Source organism: Leptosomus discolor, chromosome 1 (genome assembly GCF_034619465.1).
Source record: "Leptosomus discolor isolate bLepDis1 chromosome 1, bLepDis1.hap2, whole genome shotgun sequence".
NCBI lineage: Eukaryota > Metazoa > Chordata > Aves > Leptosomiformes > Leptosomidae > Leptosomus > Leptosomus discolor.
The window spans coordinates 194369085-194384400 of record NC_141391.1 but is presented as its reverse complement, the minus strand read 5'-3'; the positions used below and the strand labels follow the sequence as shown (position 1 = coordinate 194384400).

General features: G+C 37.0%; 1 protein-coding gene across 2 annotated transcripts in view; it reads left to right on the top strand.

The window, feature by feature from the left end:
- The window catches only part of WASL (WASP like actin nucleation promoting factor), a 49762-nt gene that overhangs the window by 31231 nt on the left and 3215 nt on the right, over nucleotides 1-15316 (top strand). Inside the window, exons 5-9 of one of the 2 annotated variants that reach the window (XM_086473460.1) lie at nucleotides 3281-3304; nucleotides 8418-8586; nucleotides 11730-11772; nucleotides 12175-12328; nucleotides 13150-13167. In XM_086473460.1, coding sequence (XP_086329586.1) covers nucleotides 3281-3304; nucleotides 8418-8586; nucleotides 11730-11772; nucleotides 12175-12328; nucleotides 13150-13167 — 408 coding nt within the window. The remainder of the gene's footprint in view (nucleotides 1-3280; nucleotides 3305-8417; nucleotides 8587-11729; nucleotides 11773-12174; nucleotides 12329-13149; nucleotides 13168-15316) is intronic. The other variant, XM_086473452.1, reaches the window with a different exon arrangement.

Genomic DNA, 15316 nt, shown 5'->3' with positions numbered 1-15316 from the left:
TTGCCCTAGTCAAAGCTGATTTGCTGTTTGTGTTTGTTTATATAATTGCTTATATAAAACATTAGTGTATATGATATATAAAAGTTGTGTATTATTTATATTGTGTATGTAAATTGTGTATGTGTGTTCTAATGCCTCAATAGTCTGGTGGTTTTGAAGCTTTTCTGTTTTAATGGGATTTTTACTCCCATGCCTTCCAAAACTTTCATTTCATAGCAATGCCTCCTGATATGCTTTCAACTGAAATGAGTACTCCATGTGATCGCTTAGGCTGTTACACCGTTCAGGGCTTGCTAGGAGACTTTTCCCTGGAGTCTTATGGAAAGCTGACGTTGTCGGAAGGTAGCGAGAACAGCAGTTCCGGCTCACAAAACTATGTCTTGGTGCCGAGACTAGTACACAGAATATTGTCTAAAAGCTGTAAGAGGAGGCAACAGTATTCCGCTCTTCCTCACTCAGCAAGAAATGCACTCTAGTACACAGACAATTCCTGAGTATAAGTGCATCTGGAGTTCCAGAGAGGTGAAAGTTTGACTCCAAAGAGAGAATGAACAAAAGCTTGCAAACGTACAAAGTATCTAATAGAGAACAGAACAAGAGAGAAATGCAGAGAAAGAATTATTGGTGTGTTGTCTTAATCTTTTTAATAGCAGGCTGGTTTTCATCTATCTAAATTCTGGTTATTATTTTTTTATTAATTTTTTTTTTAAAGTAAATTCTTAACTTTACATTAGGAAGACATTAGTTAGTTTCTCTGGTAGACTTACTTAAATAATCTCTCCATTTACTACTTAAATCGATCCCAAATAGTTCCCCCAGTAAGTAGGGTGAACACAGTGTTTCTCTTCTCAGTGCTTGTCAGTATAGTACTTTCTCATTTGGGGCATTCCTGCACGTAGGTACCGTTAGTTTTTTATTATCTTGCCTCAGAAATGTGAATGTGTGTATACACACAAGTGTCCTCTCCACATGCTGAGTCCTCAGCCATAAAAGGGCAGCAGAGACTTGTAGAAAGAGCCGTGTTCTTAACCGCCTTTCTGAAGCAGGAGGTTTCTTCACTAACTTTGTGGATCGCCTGTAGCTCATGGGTGGGAACTGTTAGCCCTCTCTGAAGCTGCCTTTGTCTTCCACAACCTCCTGATGTGCAATCTCCACAAGCTTTTAGCTCCTGATGCCCGTCCTAATGCACTTCATAAGCTTCAAGCTGGATACTTAATACAGAGAGCCTTTTTCTTTTTTGCGTCTTTGGTCACAGCTTTTGTTTTTTGCTGCCTAGAAGGCAAGGGCATCTCTGAAGTGCTCAGCTTGCATTGGAGTCAAGTCTCAGCAGAGGTCATGCTTGTTTCCAGGAATATTTATTGAAGGGAACTGTGTTTCTTGGACATAGGGAGCTGGTGAAGTTGATCTCATTTGGATCATTAAGCATCTCCATCTTCAAAAAAGGAGAAATTTGTAACTCTCCAGTCAGGTCATCTGCACTTCAGAATAGGAGTTCATATTTTCTAATCACCAGTGGGAACCACAGGAAAACAGATCTAGTATCTTTGAGGCACAAATTAATCTTTTTATATACCCAGCAAAAATTACAGGAAGTGTTTAAAATGTCCTGCTTTGTTTCCCACTATCTTATCTCTTGAACTCTTTCTTCTGATGAAAGTTGTAATGGATTCCTATGATTTGGCACAAGGCCACTTAACACTCCTTATGAATACCTCCTGCTTTTGCCAGCTTCACATCCCATGCCAAATGACTTGCAATCAGTCCTGCGGTCTCCTTTGCTGTCTCTGAGTTGTTGGATGAAACTCTAATTATGTTCCAAAAGTCGAGTTTGTTTTTTTTTTTGTTGTTGCAGTACAACATGAGTGGTTTTGTGAATATTCTAAGAAGAGAAAGCATAGTATTTAGCAAAAAAGCCTTCCCCCGCCCCTGATCTGATACCATTTGCTGAGGCACCCTTGCAGAGGTTCTTAGCCTCTGTACCTAAAACTAACCTGCTGTGGGCTGAGGCAACTGTCTGTCTTAAGAAGGCTTACTCAGCAAAAGTTGATTCTCAAAGGGTTTTGGTCACATTCCTCTGAAGGTTTGATGACCTTGACAGCTTTTATTCTTACCTGAAGATCAGGTGATTGATATAAGGCTGACTTGCCCTGCACAGTTAGGATTGTAGATTTTTAAAAAATATTGCTAGGACAAGGTCAGCGCCATCTGTGGAGGCACCTTCTCCCTTCCCCTTACGTTTGTGTCTGGAAAAATAGAATAGGTTAGCAGTTTTTCTGGCACTTGCTGAAAAGTGAAATATCTGTTACGAATTCTTACTACTAAACTCTTTGGAGTCCCTGTTAGATTTCAGATACTGCAGATGTGAAAGGGAGGGATGTACAGCCTTCCTTATAGAGCCATGTTTTTTGGTGTGGTGAGGTGACAACTGCTTGCACATATGGGTACTGCTAAATATAAAATTCTTGAGAGAGAGAGTGTGTGTGTGTGGGTACATGAATAGTGTAACTGTGTACTGGAGGTTTTGAAGGACAGTTGCAGGGTAGATAAATGTTCTTTGTGGTGGATAGGGATTAATAGTAAGTGAGGGAAATCTCCTTTAAAGGAGCATTTACTATTACAGGCTGAGAGTACTGAGGTGTGAAATGTTTTCAACTACGTTTTAAATCATCAAGACAAATTCTTCATGGTCTGTGAAACAGTTCGATGTTGTGAATAGAATAACAGCTTAGTACTAAGGAGGTTCTAGTTCTGTTCTATATTGTTCAATTACCTGTTGGATAATATAGGTGAAGTGGTTTGCCCCTCTGTGCCCTGTTTTCTGTGCATAAAAGAAAAAATAATTATATTTTAGGTTCTGAGGGAGAACAATACTGTATAAAAGTGCTAATTATATTTCAAATAAAAATGAAGGAATGGTCTCATTCAGTAGAAATCAGAAAGCATAATGCTTCCAAAATCTTGCTTCGATAGGTTGTACCAAAACAGCTTTTTGAATATTTCACCTTACTTTGGAGTCAAAATGTCTGAAACCAACTCAGTAGCTGTTTCCTCATGCTCCTACTTGGTTTAATCAGCTGAAATCAGTGCTTTTTATCTAAGGTTGGGGGTTTTATTGTTCTGTAATGCTTTGTTTCAACTGCACAACAAGTAGGATTTAAGGATGTTGACAGATTCTTAAGCTTAAGTTTAAGGTCATTGAAAGCTTCACTAGAAACTAAAATTTAGTATGAATTATCCCTGTGATACCTATGAATAAATAGCTCTTCTTCTTTTTCAACAGAAAAAAGACGAGACCCACCAAATGGTAAGCTTTTTGCTTGAATCACTGCATTTTATTTTTTCCTACTACTGTAATTTTCTGTTTATGTGTAGCTTTGTTTTGGACTTGTTCAGGATAGTCACATGGTGGCAAAAGCAGTGTACTCTTGTTCTGGAGGTTAGTATATTTGTTTTGTTTCCGTTCTTTGGTATTTGTTTAGTTGTAGCTTGAAAGATTTGTGGCTTAGCTGGCATTTGTAAAGAATGTTTTTGGAGGAGCATGTTTTATTGCAAATAGGACAGAGGCCCTTTAGCTTAAACTGAGAAGAGAACTTTGTACCTTGCATTGGCTGCTTGGTCTTCAGAATATGCATATATAGGATCACTATACAGAACCTTACTGAAATTAAAGTTAGCCTGTTTGTCTAAAGGCAGGCATAATGATGACAGATTTCATAAAACATCCATAAAACTTCAATTTCAGTGTATCCAGCTAACCATGTAACACAGCCTTTTGGTCATATGGTATATGTTTGTCAATAATTAAACTTTTCTTTAGCATGAAGGATTATTTGAATCTGTTTGCCTCTCAACAATACATCTCACTGGCATGAAGATATCCATTCCTCAGGAGATCCTCTCATTAAATTGATGGAACAAGTCAAAACTATTTATCAGTTTGATCCAAAAACTTTTTACCATCTATTCTAAAATCAATTAGAAAATACACATCGATGAATATGAAGTTTGGAGTCTTTGTAGTTCTGAAGTTAGAAAGTGATTTCTCCTATGATATTTCTGTTGACGAACCAGATCATAGGTCATCTCACTGTATCTGTTAGCTTGCTGCTTGAGCAAGGGTATAATCAGCTGATCATCTGAGGTCCCCTTATGGCCTTGAGGAGGTAGTCTTAAATTTGTACTAACCAAGACATTCAAGCATCTCAGAAGGTCACCAAAATAGTAATACTTAACTAATCCTGAATTATAGGAACTACTAATATCTATTATATCCAAATAAAGCCTCCCTCATGTGGAATACTTCTCAAAAAATTACTCTTTTTTTTGTTTTTTTTCATAAACAACTAGATTTTGAGGGAGTTCAGGCAATCGTCTATTTAGGCCAGGCATTTTTAGTATCAATTCCTTCAATTGGGATTGGGTTGTTTAGTTTTCAAACAATCGTAGTAATACCATCCATGATTGTCTTACCAGCTTTTCAGAGCTTTAAGAAGGTTTTAACTGTTCTGCCTCTTAGACGACATTTGCTTCTGCTCACCTAAACAGCACGTCCCTGGTAGCAATGTCTGCAGAGCAGATGGGAATTAAAACAGCAGTGGTGACTGTAGTGCCACCTACCACAACAAATTTAGCCTCTGTCTGTACTGTAAATGTTACCAACAGTAACATAGACAATTTGTTTGTCTAGTTTGCTCTCTGTGATTGGAATAAGATTTAAGAAAATTAAATCTGCAAAAACTTTGGTGCTTAAAATACTCTCATAATTAATCCTTTAAGACCTCAGGCAACAACACTTTTTTGAGAAAAATATTGCATGCTAAACTTGCATTTGTTGATCCTGTGCCTTTATCTTGAATATTCTGTGTTACACATTGTACTGTCTGCTTCTCCTTTCTAATTTTGGACTTTGGGCTGTGAAACCTAAGGCTTGTTGGTCCTTTCAGAATCGTAGAATAGGTAGGTTTATGCCTGATGTTTCAGGTTTGTAATCTCTAGTCAAGGCTTTGAGCGTCTCTGGATTTTTAGTAAAGTGTTTCAGTATCAGTCATGTACCCTTTCACAATCTATCTGTCATCTTTTTCTGGTTCTGTCAAATTCTGTAATGCCTGGCTTTCTGTGCTGGCAAAGAATTAGGTATGTTCATATCCTCTGTAGTCACAGGTGAGACATGCTCAGGGTAAGGGTTACAGCCTCTGCATTTCAGTGTTTGGAACTCGGACTAGAGCAGATACATACTACTGGCATGTAACTGAGGAAAAAAAAAGTTGTAGTATCAGCTGGTTTTGTTTTGCTCTCCATATGCAGTGGAATTCTAGTGGGGGAAAAAAAGGAACACCTCCTTTTTTTTGTAATGAGTATCAATGCATAGTTACCTTTAAAACTGAGAAACGAGAACAGTAACATTTCTGTACTCACATGATCCATGCTTGAAATACTGTGGGGAATTTTGTTTTTAGTGGAGCTTGTTTATCTGGATTTTCTGCATACGTTGAAGCTGCATGGAAAAAGCACTCCATCTTTTCGTATGACGTTTTTAATGGTACGGATTTAAGATTTTTTTTTTTTTTTTTTAGAATTGCGGGATTAAAATCAAATTGGCATTAACAGTTATGTAAAATGTATTAGTCTGTAATTTCCTGGGATTTATGTTCTGCGCATTTGTAATAGCTAGGTCTCTTTATGCAAATAAAGAAGAGTTATTGTAGTTGAACTGACCTCTTAGTGAAGTTCTGGATGAAACAAGGATTTGTGAGAGAATTAGGTTTTGAGGGAATCCTTAAGAACCGTGTGGCAGAATTTTTTTTCAGCTGCTAACTAGAACAGTTTGCATCTATTGTAGGGCTGTCTGTAGTCTGGGACAGATGCCTAGAGAGGTTCTAAATAAAATACAGAGAATTTCATAGAAGTAACATTTCAGAATGTTCTGTACTACGTTTTCTGGAGCCCCTTCTGAAGATGTCACGGATATTGATAACAGTGGATGCTTAAGGCCACTGTACTGTCAGATACTTCCTAATGATGAGCTCTATATGCCTCTCTCATCTTCATTTATTGAGCTGTCTACACCTGATGGGGAAGGTGCATGTCTTATGATGGGAAAAATTTTACTGGATATAAATATGGCAGTTCTAGAAGAGTACAATTCTTTCCAAGGTTCTTTTATCCCTCGTGGACATCTAATGTCTAAACCTGACGGTAAGAAAAATTTTCCTCTTAAAGAGTTTACTGTGATCTCTTGTGTGAATATTATCAGTACCAAGGAATTGGGCTATTATTCCTTAATTTGAGCTCAGCTGAATAAAACTTAATTTGCAAATGGCCGCTGTTTTGCATGCTTAAAACCATGTATGGTTACTTTAGGATTTTACATGCAGAAAGGTGCATTTTCAAAGGCTGCTAGGAATTGTGAGAAGAATGTCACAAACTTCGTAGCATTGCAAAGGTACATACTTATTTTTGAACGCCTGTACAGGTGTTGAAACTACAAATATCGATATAAAAGGTAAAAATAGAGAGAATATAATGGAGAAAATATAATAGGTGTTTAAGGTGAAAATGAACTCCTGCAGTGTTTTTGGGTTTGTATCTAAAGAAATTAAGACTGTAATTTTCAGTTTGTCCTGAAGACTTTACTTAACTCTGCTTGGTAGGTTTCGGGTTGATAAAATATTTGATGATTAGTGAATTTAATGCTAACTTCAGGTGGAACTTTAACAATGCAAGTTGTTTTGCTTAGTCGTATGTGGTCAATTTGTGCTTTGTTATTCTCAAAGGACAGTTGGCTGGATCATGGCGTTTCTAGATCAAGGCATTTCTGCTTAGCAGAAAACACTTTAGAAATTCTTCCTGCAGGTTCAATGCAGTTTTAAATCTTGTCCTTTAAGACTCCTACAGGAACATCGGTGTTGTCATATGGTTTTAGATGAGTTTTGTCTAGCCCACTGTTGTGTTTATGTTCTTGTTTCTTGTTCTGGCCAATACTAGGTGCTTCCCACTGAGGTGTTAAACAACAAATGTCAGCTCTGTTATCCGTTGTACTGTCTGCCTCTCCTTTCTGATTTTGGACTTTGGACTGTGAGACCTAAAGCTTGTTGGCCCTTTCACAATGCTTAGAGACCTTTGAATTATCCATACAAAATGCAGTTATGAAAAAATAGTGTCAAAATAAGGTTCAGATTTATCTAAGTCTAATTAGACTTTTTTGTTGTCTGCCCAGTAAGACTGGATGCATGAGTCTTATTTTAATTGATTTGCTAACCATTGTGTAGTAACTCATAGGCAAGTAAAGGACATTTTCAAACTGTTTCTGGCCAAATTGGTCTTCAATTGACTGCTTAATCTCATTCTTCCAAAACTGAAACTATTTATCCTTTTTGCAGGTTTCTTTAAAAATATGTGTATGTGTATACATACGTGTGTGTGTGTCTGTATATATGTGTGTATATATATATGAAAAATGCATAAGTTGTCTCTTAGTATTTAAATACTGCTATCATTTGCTTGTGTCAAGAGTCGTCTTCTGTCAAAGCTAAAAAACATGCATGGAGAACATGCTAGGTGTGTTCATTTGCTAGTATTACACAAGTAACATAATACTAAAATACTAGAATTGGCAGGAGTATAATTCAGATGCATTTTCAGTAACTATACAGTAATAATTCAGAGTTGTTTGTGATTAAGAACAAGGTTGGAGAACATAATTCATAATTTGAGTGTTTAATTTGTATTTCTGGTGCCGTTTTTACTGTCACTACTCTTCAAGCTCTGTTTCTTATCTGGGACTTCAACTGTTTTGCAAACCTGGCAAAGAGCAAGACATAAGAAATCCTGAATAGTTCCACAGATATTGTCCTATATTTGAAGACAGTAGCGTGTCCAGAGCGGCCTTCTGAAGTTCTTGTGATGTTGAGGTTCTGCGCGTGACGGCAGAAAGTGTTCCCACTTGGGGCTTAAGTCAAGGTTCTTTCCTCTCTCCTTTAAGATCAGTTTACTATGCTGCCAAGGTAGTGGCATGCTGGGTGTTACTGTTTATAGCACTCACTTCTTTGAACTTGCCTAGGATTGTAGTTATGCTGCACCTTTATGCGATTTGTACCATGTGTTCTGTGGACATGAAAACTCTTCAGTTGCAAATTTGGCAAAGAAAGTTAATTTAAAAACAAAAACAAAAACAAACAAAACAATTCTAGTTTAGAAAACTTTTCTGCCATTGCTCTGCTCTAGCAACATTTTATTTTTTTTTTCTTCAGCAAATAACTTAGTCCGTGCGTCTGAACCCAGCCAGATGCATGTGGCAAATAGAGCTATGGCTACAGTACAAGTATTTTACCACTCAAAAAAAAAAATTAAAAAAATTATACATTAAATATGGCTTTTTTGAAACACAACAGTAAAAATCCTGTACTTTACCTTCACAGGCCCAAACCTACCGATGGCAACTGTTGATATCAAAAACCCAGAAATTACAACTAACAGATTTTATACTCCACAAGTCAACAATATTTCATATACCAAAGAAAAGAAGAAAGGAAAAACTAAAAAGAGAAGATTGACAAAGGCAGATATTGGAACGCCATCTAATTTCCAGTAAGGACTTAATTTTGAGTTTGGGTTTGGTTTTTGGTGGGTGGGGTTTTTTGTTGGGTTTTTTTTTTTGGTGTCAATTATACTTGCAAACGCTCAAGACTTGAGTGTGTGACTGTTGTGTGTAACGTGAACTACAGTGAATGCTAGCTGGAATGCTGTGGGGTTTAAAAACAAGTTAGCTTATACACAAGTGAGGAGTTCACTGCAGCCGTAAACAAAAAGTAACTTGCTATCTTAAAATTGCTTCGAAAACAATTCAGCTGCATAGAGATGCCATACTGAAGTAGTCAGCTCAGTGCAGACTCATATTCGGCCTCAGTGGTCAGCTCTAACACTGTTATTCTTACAGCTGTGCCTGCTTAGCTGTGCTTTGTCACGAAAAATATGGATGTGAGTCCTGACTTGTCGTAAACAGCAGCCTTATTTGTATCTCTAGCTTTCTGTTTACAAACTTACTTACCCTGATATGTCAGCTAGTACCCATATCTTGTGATGAAAGTACATCATGCATGTATACACCTGTTAGGAATGGGTTGGGTTTCTTACCTATCTTCAATCTCTTAGGATAGTTATGATGTATCATTTTAAGCTTCATTTTCATGAAACTTGGTGTTAGTCACTTACTGAATTAACTATTGTTTTTCTGAACTATAATTTGATAATTTAATCTTCTGCCTCCTCAAATAAGTGTACTTTACTTGCTAAAGCAATTGGAATTTAAAGAGCTTGAGTTTAGTTACAGGAGGAAAGATCAGTTTCTGTGAAGTATTAGAAAACCCGTCTGAGGTTTACATGCCAAGTGAATGTCTTGTCCTTTTGAACCATTATGTGATGTGCTTTCCCAGAATAAAATTCCATAAAAGTGCTGGTATTAACAGTTACAGTAATGTTACTGTACAGTGTTTTGAGACAGTGCTCTGTAGACTGGGATAGTGGACAGAAGTAAAAGGAGAGATGGGCTAAAATGCTTCTGTAACCAGCCTGTGCTTTAGGCAATTCAGATATCAACCGTGTTCTTTCTGATGTGAGTATCAGTGAAGTGCTGCATCTATTAGCATCACTTGAACTGAAAAATGCAGAAAAGAAGGAAGAAAGAAACAAAGAAAACTGAAGAGTGATTATTGGTAGCTGGTCACGGTTGTAGCTCTACTGATGCAGACTTCAGCATGCGCTGACAAAATTGCAAATAACAATTTGCATTAGTGTATCTTACCCCAATCAGGATTTGTGGAAGGGGTAGATATAAAATGAGTTTGTGACTTGTTTATAATGTCTATTGGGTTCTGACCTAGAAAAGCTGAGAATAAGAAGATAAAATACTTAATGAAATTCAAACAAAAATTCTAGTATCATTAAATGTAACATTAAATTGTAAGTGGTGAACCTTTGCAAAAGAAGCTTGAAAGTCTATTTTGTCGGGTCTGGTTAAGTTTCCTGTAGAGTGTGGCTGTGTGTCATCTTACGATTGTAAGATACTTTAATTGCTGTTTGAGCTGGGAGCTGGTGTTTGGTATCATTAGGCAAATATGCCAGTAGGATCGCTTGTATATAACTTGAGCTGTGATACCGGTGAAGACCGACACTGTCACTGTTTGTTTACGACAGATCAAAGTTGCAGTCAGTAGATAAAATTTTTAAATGCCTTCTGTTAGACAGATGTGGACTTTCAGTGATCTGAGGAAAAAAAAACCCAAACTCTAGTTAACATTAATATAACTTATTACTGTATACACTCATTTAAGTAACATAAGAGTTGCAGTTACCTTTTAAATATGTATTTTCATTGAAAAGGCCTCTGAAAACAAATGTGTTACAATGTATAAAAGTGACTTATTTTACTCTGAGGGATGAAAAATCAGTGAGAAATAATGCTAACACTACTCCATATAAACTTTAATATCAGTAAGTGTACTAAGCTCTGAATTGTATGCTTACAACCTCTTGAAAAATGCATCCTGAGTTGCACAGATCTGCAGAAATATGTGGGTGAGATTGTATTGGCTGATAAACTTCTGTCAATTTACATGTGCCAGTTAATACATTGCAATCAGATATGAGGCTACTTATTAGGAAATGCATGTCTAATTTATGGGAATCAAGCTGTAGCTTAACATCCAGAATTCTGTAATCAATCCCACCTCATATTTTGGTAGTGAAAGGCATTTAAATACTTAGGGAAAACAGGGGGCTTTCCTTTTTTGCCTTTTCTGTAGCATAATGTCATTTTAAACCAGATCTCTTACTTCTTGCCCCTCAAACTAAGTAGTTAACTAATAATAGTTACACCAAGACCAAAACCGATCATTGAGCTTCAGGTTTCTTATTATGAAAACTTGTGGTGTTGGTGGTACTAACTGACCCAAGCAAGAATACAAAGTCTGTTTTGCTAGGCACTGTGTAAGGACAGCAAAATAGTCCTTGTAACATGACAAGCTTAGCCTGAACTGGCTACTAACAGCTCACCTGGGACTTGTAAAGCTCAGAGTTGGACTCCAGAAGACTGCGTTGAGTTTCTAGAGCTGGCCATTGGCAAAAACAAACCCGAAACACGGAGTGCTGGTAACATTGTGCTTCTGCCTTTCTAGCTGATTGTAATATCACAATATTGCATGAAAATAGTACTTTATGTGAAATGGCTACTAGAAGCCTGGGAAGATGGCAACTGAAAACAGTGCTGACTTTGAAAGAAGTGAATGGGAGAAGGATGATGAGAGAACAAATAGTGATGACAGGGACGAGGAGGTTTTCCAGCTGCATGACATTGAAGACCTTGACAGTAGCTTGAAGTTCAGTTGCTATATAAAGGCTAAACTCCTCCCTTGATCTCTGTGCAGTCCTTCCACCACCATTCATACGCACCATGGAGTGGCATGGAGCCTTCGTGTTTTGCCATGGAGCATAACCTAAGGGGGGAAATGACTGCTCCACTTTTTGACACAAGACAAGAAGTGGGAGTAAAGGCAATTTTACTATTCCATTCTTAAGTGGGGCACTGAGGAGTAAGAAATTTTTTTAGTATCTTAATGAGACTGGAGGTAGAGGCTAATATTCATCTCCAGTTATCTTGGTGTCCTGTTATTTTAGTTAACAAGGTCCTTTTTTTTTTTTTTATGCTGACTAAATGGACTTTTCTGCTTTTTTAGGCACATTGGACATGTTGGTTGGGATCCAAACACAGGTTTTGATGTAAGTAATTTAATAAGTTATTCAAGACACTGAATAATTAAAAGCTGTCAAGGCTTTTTAATGTAAGTTGTGAAGATTAGCGTTAAATATAAGGTTAACTTTACATCAAAATAGTTATAAATTGTAATTTTTATAGGATGCTGTAAACAGAGAGATGTTGGAGTAGAAGTGACTAGGAGGGATCTGGGATTGAGGGGAAAAGATGCAAAACTTAAATTTTTGTGCAAGATACTTAACCTTTCCTAAAATTGTCCTTTCTGACTGAAAAGTCAATCCAGAGACATGTACTGGCTTTGCTGTTCCTTTTAACTACATGGTTTGTGGGATTTTTCCGATACAAATGATATTTTTAAAAAAATCTTTTATTTCAAGCTACTTAAAACTGACATATCTGACTTGCAGGTGAACAACTTAGACCCAGAACTGAAAAACCTGTTTGATCTGTGTGGAATTTCAGAGGCTCAACTAAAAGACAAAGAAACTTCAAAGGTCATATATGATTTCATTGAAAAAACAGGAGGTGTGGAAGCTGTTAAAAATGAACTGCGCAGACAAGGTGGGATTCCTTTAACTTCCATGTGAAAATTAGCAGGGCATTTTTTGCCTTAAGGAGTAGAGTAGAAGCTGTTGATGATGAGCAATTTTTGATTCTCATCTCTGGACTTCATGTCATTGCAGTTGCACTGGAGTTCATAATGTTTCTGTACACCAAATGCTATGTAGAAATGTTCATGCATGACCCGTGAGAGTACTTGTTCCCTGAAGAACACAGACCTTATCTATGTCAGTTAAGTAATTAGTCTGGCTGCGAAGCTGTGCAGTATGGTCGATACAGATTTTCCAGACTGTATGTTACATATTTATTTATAATCTCAATCTTATAAATAAATTAAGATCTTAGAGGCCATATTGCTGTTGTCATAGCAGTCAAAGATGACTGACAGATGTATGTATGGTGCCCATTTACCCTGGAAGCACTGTGTAATGAACCCTGCAACAGCTAGAGACTTGCAGATTTTATATGATTTTTTAAAAGATGGGTTTTTTTCTAACTTAAAGTAAAACCTGATAGTTTTGAACAGACTTCTGCTGCAAGAAAATTCTCAAATAAGCTGTTTCCTGCTTAATCTTTAAGTGTGATCTCAGCTGATGCGTTATCTAGTGGAATATAACAAATCAGCTTGAAAATTACACTGCCAATGTCAAACTTCCAAAAATTGTCCTAAAAAAATTTTTCCTTACTAAAGCTTTTTCTCAAGAGAAATAGGATATAAATGCCATTGAAATTATAGCAGTTTGAAACTAGTGAGTAAATTGTTCGAGTGACTGAAAAGATACAGATTCAGGGTACAGTGACTTGTTACATTTGTTCTTTAGGTCCCCCACGGTGGAGCGGTATGTATTTGAGCTGGCATCTAAGTATATGCTTCAAAGTATTCATGCTGCTGTGTGATTTCTTTCCTAGATGAGAAATCTTAGTTCACATCTGTTTGACTGCAATACTAAAAATTATAGTCAAACTTATCAGTTAAATTGCAAGCAAAACAATTTTTTCCTTAGTAAGAAATCTGTCAGTTTCTTTATATAATCTTAACTCTGTTTAAATGTTTACAGAGTTGTTCATCCCAGACTGCTGGCCATAAAATTGGATTGAGAAGATTTGCCTTGGAGTCTTATGACTAGCTTAAAATACTTTAAAAATGCCTATTTTTTCCTATTATGTGTGTGTTAACTTCACGTTATGGCCACTTGCATGTATGTCATTGAAAGAAGCTGCCTCATCTTTAACATGCATGACAATAATCTGCCTCTGTGCTTTTTGATAGAGGTAGATAAAATATTCCAGTATTTCAGTGGGTTTATCTCCAATTACATTACTTGATGTGTAGGCTTGACTGCTGTTTGAAGTGTTCTTTCTCAACTGAAACGCATTTTCCTGTGTTTATTGCAAGAATTTCTGTGCTTATGTGTTCACCCTGCTAGGATGCTGACTAGAGAGTTGCAGACACGTTGTTCTGCTAAGACAGAAGTTACGCTCCTGTTTTTCCTGCCCTTTCCCCGTTGCTTGTTATTTTTAGTGACAGTACCATCAACAGAAGATTTTTACAAACTTTTTGTCATAGTGATGTTCAGATTAATGTGCATTTATAAAAACCTAAATTATTTTCTTGCTTTGCTTGTACCATCTGTTTGGGGGTAAGGGAGAGAGGATGAGGTAATGGTGCACCCTCCTTGCTGCTCCTCCCTCATTTCACTTCAGTTGAGTGCAGACAAGCCGTCTAAAAACTCCTGACCTCTGTTTCCACAGATTGGATGTGGCATATCTGTCTAGATATGATGCAAATAAACCCCTTCCCCACAACTTAAACCTTATGTTCAAAATCTACAGACTCTGGAACGTGACAGTGTTGTATTATCTTTTCAGTAATAGGAAAACTGTCTGCGGTGCTTGCTACGTTATGTTTGAAAATACTGGCCTCCAGTGGCCGAAAAGGAAACTACAGTCATGTCAGCCAAAAAGTGGTGGGATTTTTTTAAATCAAGAATGTTGGCAATGTGTCTCTTGGAAAATATAAGAAGTTTGAGAGAAGGTTCTCCCCATGTTGTTCTTTTGAAGGGGTGGAAAAAAACAGAGCAGGTTGTGGAACTTAAGAACATAACTAATTTTAGGATGGAAGGAGGCACTGAGGCACTAGTGTCTCCTACTTCCTCAAAATCCCTTTTTTAGGGATGTCTACTTTCTATTCCAGTGCAGACAGCCTGCTTGCTCAGCACATAACAGGAAGGAGATAACAGAAGAGGTAAAGAAGTATCTCCTTGAATGTAATACCCTTCGTGTTACCAAAGCATATGAAATCAAATGCCAGTTTTCTTAGTTGTATGACAGCACCTGGATTATTAAGTAGTTATGTGCAACAACCACACAACTTGAAGTACCATCAGCTTTTAGATGCTTAATGGAAGAGGAAATGAAATGGTGCTATTTAAAATGCCATCAGCAGAGCAAGTATATTTCAAGGCCGCTTCATATAGAAATGAGCCTGGGCATTGAGTTAGCCCTGAAGTTGTTTCTTTCTGTGGTCCCTGCTATAAAAATGTTGTTGGGACTAAGAGTAAGTTTACACTGCATCATAATGCATTAGTAGTTTGTTTGTTGCTAGAAGACATTACTTCAAAAAATGCTTGCCTCTGTAATTCTCTAATAAAATAATGGGTAGAAATTCTGTATTTTACTTTAAGAGGGTTTTCTAAAACCTCTTTCTCTTGCCTTCTGTCCTAGCTCAACAAAATTTTAGAGGATTCTTTTGAAATTTTTTTCTGCATTTTATCCTGACTGACTGACAGAAACACTGACTTAAGATACACTTGGATTATGAAGAAAATTACTACCATAGGACCAACCCAAAATTAATGATCAAGCTTGTTTTGTGACTTTGATTAGGTTTTTTACGTATTGCACTTGCTTCCTGCAGTGTTGATTCTTTTACAAAGTACACAACAGATGTAGGGGCTGTATTCAGCTTGGTTTGCATTCATATAAGCA